The sequence below is a fragment of the Anarrhichthys ocellatus genome, unplaced genomic scaffold (assembly GCF_004355925.1).
Source record: "Anarrhichthys ocellatus isolate YVR2014 unplaced genomic scaffold, GSC_Weel_1.0 scaffold178, whole genome shotgun sequence".
NCBI lineage: Eukaryota > Metazoa > Chordata > Actinopteri > Perciformes > Anarhichadidae > Anarrhichthys > Anarrhichthys ocellatus.
Window position 1 is genome coordinate 1 of NW_022280208.1, and position 11,036 is coordinate 11,036.

Genomic DNA, 11,036 nt, shown 5'->3' on the forward strand with positions numbered 1-11,036 from the left:
ACAGTGGCGGCTGGTCAATAGAGGGCGCTAGGGCGCTGCCCCACCTTGAGCCACAACAAATAAAATATAATAAATAATAATAATAACAATAAACTATACAAATTGTCAATATTTGTGTTTTTGAAATATGGAATCACCCAGTAATATGTGTAAAATATGATATCTGCGGTAAATATATGCTTTTCCTGCACGTCCTCTCCGCGCGTGCATGTCTCAGCAGCTCTGGGGCGCTGGAGAAACTGCCCAGAAGAGGCGGGGCTATGAAGCAGTTTAGCCAATTGCTGGTTAAAGATGTAAATGTGTGACATACAATTTAGCCAATCAGCGTCCTCAAATACATTCAGCTTCTGCCCCAAGCTGCGCGTTCCCGTCCGGACGAGTCTCTGCAGGCGAGCGCTAGCGCGGCTGCAGCGTCCAATCACATGACTGATGAACAATAAGGGGGCGTGTCAGCCGTTAAAACACTTCCTGGAAGTCTGTTCTCGTGGGTCCTCGCTCATGGCGAGGATCGAGGAGCGAGGAATCCTCGAGGAATTCTCGATTCCGGTTTCAACCGGTTTCAACCGGAAGCGATCCAAACTTGAACCGGAAGTTGAAACCGGAAGCGTTTGCTGAAATTGATTGGCTGTGGCACAGCTCTACCTAGAACATGTTCCACCAGCTGCCACTGATATATATATGCATATTTAAACTGATGCTTACTCCTAAAAAGAACAGAAAATGTATTAGGATTATTATGACAATAAACCCTGAAATCACACACGCCTTTCTTCAGGTAAAAGTCACAGTGAGGCTCAACTCACATCAGCGGTTGAAATTAGACAAATAACGTTTTTCAAAGTTAAAGTCAGTTCAGGACTAAACTCTTTCTCTGCCTCATTAAACCTGCAGCACAGCTGAATAAAAAACACACAAAGAGGGAATTTCATTCTGAAAAAGAGACTACAGCCAGACTGTTGAGGACTGAAACTGGCTTTGGACAAAGTTTTAAAGACGTGTTCGTACAGAAGAGGACTGAGGATTTCCCCGATCACTGATATTGATTATGAACGGATCTCTTCATGAATATGAAAAGGAGGGATGATAATGTGATTAAGACCTGCAGCACCTGACTGTTGATTCAAGACAGACTTAAGAAATTCAGTTACATTAATGTAAAATGTGAATGTGTCTGAAGATACTAAACCTGTCTGTCTTCTTAATTTATATTGATTTAAACTTAGATTACACATCCTTGATCACTTGTAAATTGACTTTCTTCGGTTTATGTTGGTGAAATAATCCACTCTGTCACCACCGGGCTGCAGCATTGATCTGCAGTGAAATCAGCAGCTTCATCCCACATCGCTCCACTCACAGTGCAGCTGTAATCTTCCTCTGTGTTTAATCCCATTCATTCAATCCGCCCGGGCTGTGTGAGGGGATTCCAAGACGTACACCATGACAGCAAGTTTGTGTTATTCTCATTCAAAAAGAGACATTTTTTTCATGTGCAATAAAACGTGTTAATCCGCATGTGAGAGTGTACAAATAAGGTGTGTATGATGAGTATTTATTTTTAAAATAAAAGCTGAATGAATGTCTTATCCTACAGAGACATACACTTGTTCTTCAATACTTTAGAAATATATTTATAGAAATATCTTTTCCCCCTTTAACATGCAGAGCTATGCAAGCGGAATTTACGAGGACCCTTGAATGCAGCATTTGCCGTTATTTTGACCTAAAGTAAAAAAAATCGATAATCACCTGATGAGTGAAAATATTTACTTATGAAATAACAGTTAACAGTTAATCTGTTCAATGATCATATGAAACATTCAACTCTTCAACTCACACCGTGTAAGCAGAGGTTAGCTTTATAATCCTGGTTCATATGTAGCTAACAGCTAACATTAGCTAACAGCTAACATTAGCTAACCTAAGCTTGTTGTTGACTAGTGTTTATTAAACTAAAGACATTTTAGCTGCAGTTAGTTCTCACCTGCGTTATTTATTTGAGCTGGTGATGGTGTTCACTTTATTCAGAACTGGTTAAATGTTATTTCTGCTTCTCGATTTGTTTTCAAGTATAGTTTATAGTTTGTTAAGCTGAGTTAGCTGAGTTCTGAGCTAACTAAGCTAAATTAAACTATAATAAACAGCTAGCTAACTAAGCTAAGTTAAACTATGATTAATAGCTAACTAAGCTAAGTTAAACTACGATTAACAGCTAACTAAGCTAAGCTAAGTTAAACTATGATTAACAGCTAACTAAGCTAAGCTAAGTTAAACTATGATTAACAGCTAGCTAAGCTAAGTTAGCTTACATTAGCTCTCTGTGGTTGTATTGTGAGACAAATAAACCTTTGTGATTAACAAACTACCAGTAATTTAAATGTCTTATTTTCACATTTGCAGAAACATTACGTCAGAATAAAAGAAGCAGTGTCGATGGCAGAAAAAACGATTCCACTAATATTAAACAAGAGGCCAGCGAACAAGGTAAGAAAAGCTTTCCTGAGGAAAACTATTCATTTACAAATGATATACTTTTTATTTTAGTAGTTTAGAAGTATGTGGGAATGTGTGCCAGAGTCCCTCTAATTAATACAAAAATATTTATAATAATTATTTTTTGTGCAGGATTAGATTTTTAGATTCTAGGGCTGCAACTAACAATTATTTGAATTGTTGATTAATCTGTAGGTTATTTTCTTGATTAATCTAAAAATGGTTTGATCTATAAAACGTCAGTTTACTGTCACAGAAGAGTAGAGAAACTAGTAAATATTACCCAATCAATCAATTATATAAAATGTTAGGGATTCATTGAATGATAAGACGACTAACTGATTAATGGTTGCAGCACGTACTTAATGTTTTAATGCAGCCAGTCTCTCCCTCATTGTAATAGACAGAATGTACTCCTGCCAATCAGGAAAAGTCTCCAACAAAGAAGAGAAAGTCTCTCTCTACGCCGTCCCCTGTGGAGTCAGCAGATGTGTTCGAGGCAGCAGCTGCAGGTCTGATGTACACTTTACTGCCAGTCACACAGAATACGGTTGTATTGGGAACAACTGTTTTCTTAATGTAATAAAAAGAAAAGAAAGCAAACAGGAAGTTAGAGTTCAGTGAGCCATCAACTAAAGAGGAAAGGAAATGTGAACAGTGTTTTGTAAACAACTTCTGTGAATTGAAAAGCGTGGTTCAACAGTGCATTAAAGTCGTTGTTGTTCACACTGTTCACAGACCACATTAAATAATTGGGTGTTCAGCTGTTATAAATCTGCAGCATCCCTGCTGTTGTTTTGCTCTTCTCTGTTACAGATGCAACTAAAGACGTCAGCATGCTGTTTTCTAAATTTGCTGAAGTGTTAAGGTCAGTCGTATTTCAACAACTAGTTTAGATTTTTACAAAGTTGTGATCCTTAGTCGCTCGGTGTACTCGTGATTGTCTGTTATAGTGAAACGCTTGAGAAAACTGTGCTCACAGAAGTCAAAAGTTATCTTAACGAAAGACAAAGTTAATAGAGCGGATATGAGCGAAACCACAGATATGGATTGCACAGTTTGCCACAAGGTGGATTAAAATCAAAATCAAAAGGAGATTAACGTTGAACCCGGTCATGAAACATTCAGACTGTTCTCACACGGCAGTTGTAGCTATTTCCTGCTACGCTGTAGATATCCCACGAAATCAACGTAATCATGAACCAGGAAGTATGAAGACCACAAAAATGTGTCCAACAAAGACCGTTGTTTGTTCCCCGTGTGAAACTAGAAGTCCACGTTGATTTATTACTTAAATAATCACACTTCAGTAGTTATTTTAACCCAAAACACAATCTTTTCCTAAACCTAACAAGGACATTTTCTTACCTAAACATAACTACATTGTTTTCTGTAAAGACAGAAGTTTATTTTGAAAAGACTGCATTCATGTACGGAGCAGAAATCGCCTCGTGTTGCAGGACTTTTAGGAAAACGCAAAATATGTGGAGGAACTTCCTTCGTAAGATATCATAGCAGCCGTTTTATGAGGACACGTTGGAAACATCCGAGGTCCCAGAGGATGAACCCTGATGACTTTTTTCATTTAAGTGCCATAAACAATTGACACACACACACACACACACACACTTGTCTTGAAGTCCTTGTTTGTGGTTGTTTGCAGTGAGATAGCTGCAGCAGACAGCGACCAGATGAAGGAGCTGGAGAGCATTCTGACCGAAGCTCAAAACCTCGAGTCGTATCTGAAAGAGAACAAGAAGCATCTGAGACAAACGTTGTCTCAGATCTTTGACAAGCTGCATGAATAGCTCATCTATTCTTCCACAGTTCATATTAACTAATAAGAGACACTAATATATGTTAACTGTTATGAGTTTTAGTAAAGAAAAACTGCTTTTGAATTGAATATTTCTCCAAAAAAAAAGTACATTTTGTGATTATTTCTTCCGTAAGCAGAAATGTTTGTATTACTGTTTATAAAGAATTAAAGTGCCCATGAAGTAAGACAGACTTCTACATGTTGTCATTATTTAAAGCTACACATCCACCAAATATAAAACACAAAGAGAAGGAATTCAAAAGAAACGCTAAGAGTTGTCACACTTCCACGTCTCTTTTCACACTTCTCGTGTGTTTCTAAGCAGAGGGAGCACGTGCACCACGCTCAGTTTCATAAACATATAGACGAAAACAATTCATGAGAAATATTTACAACTTGTAATAATTATTGATTTCAGTGACTGAAATGTCCAGTTTCTATAGAATAATGTAAGTATGTATAGTATTCCAATTACATCAATACAATATTAATATTTTACACTGTAAAGTTTATCTGTACTTGTGTTATGTAATATCTACCTTCAGTTAACAAGCACACATTTATATATATAATTATTACTACAAGGAGAAAAGAATGAATGCACACAGACGGGATGTTTAAGTGAAGTTTTGTTTATTTAATGTTTCATGTCATGCATTTAAAAATGTACATTTTAACCCGAGTCATACACAAGTCATTCATTAATCATTCATCTGTATCAACATCTTCTTTCTCCAACATGTGGGTGCTGAAGCTATACATTCTCTTTATCAGCTCCCCGTTCGTGCGAAACAGAACGCAATAAAGATTCTCTGAACTTCAACTGAACCTGAACCTTTTTTTTCTGTCCTTTAAAATATATTTATTGCAATATTCTCTATTTCAGCAGCCCTCATCTTAACACGTATTTAAATTACAATGTTCAAAGCAACGGTTTATAAGTATACAAAGAACAACGTACATCTTCAATAACACAGTTACAATATGAATAAACTCTTCTTCATACATTCATGTCTGCGAAGTAAAAGAAAAGTCTGCTAAATGACCTCTAGAACAACTCTTGAGACAGACGATATTTACATCGTTCATAACTTTTCTTTCCAATCCGTGTTTTTTAACTTGGGATTCCGCACGTTTACGCCGTGGCGTGGAACGTGCCGTGGAACCCGTAGGGGATGTTGACGGGCACCGCGGCTCGGCCCAGCTCCTCAAACGTCCTGGCATCTAAAACCAGCAGGAATGTGCTCTTGTCCTGGAAAAGAATTCAGATTTTACATCACTATTCATATATTTGAGCATTATAAAGCTCACTCTCAAATCATCACAATTTCCTCCCGACTGATTGTGTTGAACCAACAGTGAGCTCAGAGGAAAATGTGGGGATTTTGGATCCTCTTAACAAAATCATCTGTATGTCTTTAAGGGTGTATGGAGGCGAAGTCCCGCCCCTTTCCGGTGTCACTCATGGGACCTTATTTCGGAAAGAAATATGTACGATAGTCAACGGCGAAAGACGAGTTTTTAATTGTGCCATGACTTAATTTAAAAGATGATTTGGCTCGTTAAGAAAGTCTCAGTTTGGAGTAGTAACGTTTAGTTTTGTGTGAAATCGCTCAGTGAGCTTCACACAATGTACGACCACCAACATGGCCGTTAGCTTGGCTTGTTTGCTAGCTAGCTAGCTTAGCTATGTTCCAAATGTAGCGTTATCTCAGCTGAAGAATGAACAAGACCCGTTGTTGTGTGAGAACTTCGCTTAAGCCACTTTTGGGTGTTTATTCTGTCTAATTACGTAATTTTTACTTTCTTTACGTGCAAAAATGATCTTTTGAATTGACAAACATCATATGTGTCTTTCGTGGCACAATTCAAACGGGATAAAAAAAATATTTGTTTCTCGCCATCAAAAATAATCGACTGTAAAAGGGGCGGGGCTTGTGATTAAAAAGCCAGTCTAAACGTGTAGGCGTTGTTGCCGTTACGAAAATGAGAAATTGATGTACATATTTTTGTCTGAGCACGACCAACCTTATTGGGTGTGATGACCACGGACATGACGACGCCATCGTCCTCCTCTGTGGCATTAGGGGACGGTACGAAGACCGGCTCGGAGGGATAAAGACCGGGTTCTTCCCACACCTGTGAGAAAATATGGGGGGTTTACATCTGAAAACCTGTAACATCTGTAACATACATCGAGGAGAGATATAAAATCAAACTCACCTTCATGTGTTTCCCGTTGAGGTCCATCTTGATCAGTGTGTCTCCTACAAGATGTCTGAAGCCACAGCCGTAGAAGTAGCGGTAGCGGTGGGTGTTGTACTTGCCGTAGTTGATCTGAGGGAACTCCAGACCTCCATATTGATTAAGATCCTCGCCGTGGAGGTCCTCGTGGGTACAGAAGACCTGTAGGGAGGGTAAACATAGCACTTTAACCATGGTGAAATTACATCAAAGGTCATTTGAAATAAGATGAAATGGTTGGGAAGAAATACGTTTCCTGTCTTTCTAACCATTAAATCCCATTGGCTGCCTACCTTGTTCTTGCCGATTCTTATGGAAGTGGCCGTGCTGCCGGGCGGGTTCAGGTTTCTGCCGTAGCCCGTCTCTTGGTCCACATTGAGAGGCAGAATGAAGCGCCGTGGGAAGACTCGACACAAGGTGTTATACACCTGATGGGGAAATAGGGAAATCTTTTTTTAGCCTCAACAAAGCCAACTTTATGTTCATCCAAAACCAAAAAGCAACCAAAGCACTTCACCTACAGAGTAACTAAACCCCCTAAACCACCTTCCTTAAGATGAAAACTGATGTATATGTGTATATTAGTAGTGTTGTTGATGGATTCTGGTCCTAATCTTGACATTTTAGAGCAAAGTATTTGAATTCAACTATGACACGGAGGCAATTTTGTCACCAATCAGCTCCCCCTTCCTATAAAGCTAACAGCTCCTCTGTAGACTGTGGAGAGAGAAGTATTAACCGCTTTCATGAACGGTGAATTAAAATCAGTAAAGTCAAATACAACCTAACGTTTGGACAAACCGTGGAAGCATGGATTGTACAACTTGTAGGTTATGGCAACGGCGGGCCGAGATGGAAGCTAAGCTAACCCAGCTAGGATCTGAGGCTACTCCACTACCCAGCATGCTACTGGGTAGGATGTAAGACCTGGATCCATAGTGGTCCAGGATCAAGCTGCACTTGAGGGGCGGACAGCAGTGTTTGTTGTGTTACAAATGAGCTACAACTGAATTTCATTGTGCATCCCTGTGCTGCATAATGACACGAAACGATCTTTGAGTCCTTTACTTATGAACCTGCTTACCTCATCGAGGTCTTCTCCAGACTTGCGCAGGTTTTGAACGTTGTAGTTGTTGATCGCCTGGCCGTCATCTGAAGCACACATGTCTAAGACCAAGAAGCCGTTCTCCTCGTACGCGTTTATCTGGTGGAACGTCGACAGCGGCTTGGCGAGGTACTGGACGGAGCTCACCTGAAACACGGGGATTGGAAAACAGAAGGATTAGAGCGTGGCGAATAGACCTCGGGGGGAGAACTCAAAATGTCCACGTTGGGAGACTCACCACTCCGGTCTGCTTGTTGATCAGGTGGAAGATGGTGTTGAACTTCGGGTCCCAGAATACGCCGTCGCTGATGCTTTTCCCCCTCAGCTTTCCGGTCACAATCTTCAACAGGTCCATCTTTATGGGCTGCTCAATGAACACCACGTAGTTCTCGGACATCGCTATAAAGGATTTAGAAGATTATATTAGTTTCTTTACTCAAAACTCTGGAAAGGATGATTCAGTTGTAATTGGCGTTGTGGACGTGGAGCCAACACATAGGTCTTTCATTCCTAAAATCTAAATCTGTTAACCTCTATTAATAACTATTACCAAACAGAAACTGTGAAAACATGCTCCTCAAATAGAAAGATTTGCTGTAAAGTGAACACTGTGGATGCTCACAGGAACACACACCTGAGGACTGAATCTACCTTAAACGGCTCTAAAGCTTTCATTCAAACACTTATTTTTGGGCTCACCGAAGCTGTGGTAGTAGGACGGTTTGCTCTTGTCCACCGAGGGAATCGAACACAGCACCGTGGCTCCCTCCAGGGTGTCCTGTGCGGTCGTCTTGGTCGGCGGCACTCTGATGATGTTGTAGGTCGCTCCTGTCGAGATAGAATCAGTGTCTGTTTGTACATTGAAGACGATACAACAGACATGTTCGGGTGTTTTTTGTCCTTTTGACGTACCTTTAACTCCATATGAGTTCCCCATGTTGTACGTCGTTCCATCGGGCTCGGTGTGAGGGTGTGCGGTCGCTCCGTTCACTGCGATGAATTTGCTCCAGTCCACCTAATAGGTACAAATACACGAGTGCAAATACTTTAACTCTTTTACTTCTATTTCATGGTTTTATCCAGCAGCTTTATCGTACAACAGTGACCGTGATATAAGCATGTAGGTCAATGAAACGGACCTACAGATTGTGACTCTGCAGGTTTATCAGCTACAACCAGCGTTGAAAACCACGGTGTTACCTTTTTAGTGGCCTCCAGGGTCTCGGGGTCCACCTTGTGCATGATGTTGGTCTCTGTGCTGACGTAATAATCGCCTTTGTAGGTCACAAAGCTGACGTTGGCGTTATCTGTGGGCTCTAGAGGGGGGGGGAGAAGAAGCAAAAAGTTGACGACAGCCGGGACAACCACAACAATAACTCTTTTTTATTTTTTACTTTCGTATCTTTTTTTTACTTAAAAAAAAAAAAGTCACTTTCTTTTTTTTGTTTTTACAAAAAAGCAGACGGAATCAGGGAATAAACAGACAAATTTGGTCAAATTAAACAACAAAGATTTTCTTGGAATGTTGACCCGGCATCAACACATCAACTCATATATCCTGAATAAAAAATAAATAACAATAACTCTTAAGGTTGCATTCAAATATCCGCTGCTTTAAAAGTTTGTGTTCATGCCGTTTGATAGTAACAATGGCTCACTTGGTAATTCAAATCTGGACAGGAAGCGCTGGAAGAAGTTCTTGCAGGGGTCCGGCAAGTTGACCGTGCCGAACTCCGACACCGCGATGCGGTTGTGCTCCTTGTTGGCCTTGAAGCTGTCGCTGGACAGGAAGCGGCTCCTGTAGGTCACCTGTCCGCCGGATATCTTGAACTGGTGCAGGAGAGCCATGCCGTCGAACCAGTGGTTGAACCTGAGCACGTCGGAGGGCGGGAAAAAAGGAAAAGTCAGCTTCTGGGACGCAGTCAACGCGTGTTTTATTTGAAAAGAGGCATCGAGAAGATGTACTCACTTGTGGATTCCGATCTCGAACTTCCCGGGCCCGTTTCTCAAGAAGCTTCCTTCGATCCATTCGGGGATCTTGCCGGTGATGTTGGTGCCGATGGCCTCGGGGGTGTCCTCCACCGAGCTCACGATCTTCTCGATGCACGGCAGGCCGTGCACATCCGTGAAGTGGTAGATGTTCTTCCTTGACTTGGATTTCATGGGTGCTACAGAAAAAAAAGTCACATTTTCAGAACGAGACAATAATTGATGAGAAGTATAAATAGTTTTTGCAGAATGAGATGTTTACCTGGAGCATTGTTCCGGTGTGTGATGGTGTCCATGGCTGCAGCTCTGTCTCTCTCTGGGTGTGAAGTCCTTCTCCAGCACCGCCTCAGCTTTATACTGTCCTCCCCTGTGACCCCCCTCCCCTCAGCCAGATAAGTTGATTTCATCCTCTACAGACAGAAGTACGTTGTAATCACAAGATGATACAAGTAACTTATTCACAGAGATAATTACTTGATCTAAATTTAAGTGCTCCTTCCTTTTTTAAGCCCAACCAGGACGTTTTTCCTAAAGCTAATTTTAGTTTGTGTTGTGTTATAACATCCCGACACAAAAGACACTTTCAATTGAAACACGTTAGTTTAAAGTTCAGTGACACGCAAACAATAACAGATGTGTGTCCATGTAGACGAATCACCAGATAACCTTTTCTCATTCAGCCACTTGTTAGCAACCGCCTCTTATAAAGACACGTGAAAGCTTTCTAAAGTCACAGCACGGGTATTTACTGACGTGTTTCATGTCGTAGAACTAAATGTTCAACATCTGTTGAGCTTGAGTTCACCACAGACCTTATTTCAGGCATTTAACCTGAAACACAATCAACAAACACACACTGAAGAGAACTGTGAGTGTAACAGTGCCGACTCGTCTCCGGGTTTTAGGACCGATTCCTCTATAAGCGGATGATTGATATGACATTATTTTCTTTATTTCTGCATATAACCATCTGATTGACATGTGTATATTTGTATATGTATGTATATGTCATTAGTTTCCAGGAGAAAAATTACTCTTTTGAACCCGTCATAGATTTAAATGTGCAAGCAGCACCAGCTTCAGGTAGCCAGAGGAGAGCAGACGGGTTACTGAGAAGCAAAGCATCATGGGAGGAAAGTTAGAAGAAAGAAACAAGAACGTAGTTTTAAAAGAGACAAAATGAACATAATGACTAAGACGTGTGTCCATGTAATCAGCTTCACTGTTACTGTGAGGAACCTTTACCTGGTCCTGAACCAGTCTCAGTGTAGTCCTGATCCTCTATATGAACCAGACTCATTGTAGTCCTGATCCTCTATATGAACCAGTCTCATTGTATTCCTGATCCTCTACATGAACCAGTCTCAGTGTAGTCCTGATCCTCTA

At 40.7% G+C, this 11,036-nt stretch overlaps 1 protein-coding gene across 2 annotated transcripts; it reads right to left on the minus strand.

The window, feature by feature from the left end:
* Positions 1-5,240: 5,240 nt before the first annotated feature.
* On the minus strand, positions 5,241-9,724 carry bco2b (beta-carotene oxygenase 2b). 2 transcript variants are annotated; one of them, XM_031878433.1, is made up of 11 exons: positions 9,631-9,724; positions 9,320-9,531; positions 8,862-8,977; positions 8,574-8,676; positions 8,361-8,489; positions 7,900-8,060; positions 7,641-7,808; positions 6,850-6,984; positions 6,536-6,718; positions 6,341-6,451; positions 5,241-5,564 (listed from the first exon to the last, which is right to left on the minus strand). In XM_031878433.1, exons 2-11 carry the CDS (start codon positions 9,507-9,509, stop codon positions 5,448-5,450), a joined length of 1,413 nt encoding a protein of 470 aa, XP_031734293.1. In that variant the 5' UTR covers positions 9,510-9,531; positions 9,631-9,724; the 3' UTR covers positions 5,241-5,447. The 2 variants fall into 2 exon arrangements, with proteins under 2 accessions (XP_031734293.1, XP_031734294.1); XM_031878434.1 differs by lacking the exons at positions 8,574-8,676; positions 8,862-8,977 and having other exon boundaries at positions 8,361-8,510.
* Positions 9,725-11,036: the final 1,312 nt, after the last annotated feature.

Excerpts from the sequence above, each read along its gene's own strand:
- bco2b (XM_031878433.1), bottom strand. The coding sequence starts at position 9,509 with ATGGCTCTCCTGCACCAGTTCAAGATATCCGGCGGACAGGTGACCTAC. Across the intron at positions 8,490-8,573 it reads GAACTCATATGGAGTTAAAG|GAGCGACCTACAACATCATC; the intron begins GTACGTCAAAAG and ends CTATCTCGACAG. Across the intron at positions 6,719-6,849 it reads TAAGAATCGGCAAGAACAAG|GTCTTCTGTACCCACGAGGA; the intron begins GTAGGCAGCCAA and ends CCCTCCCTACAG.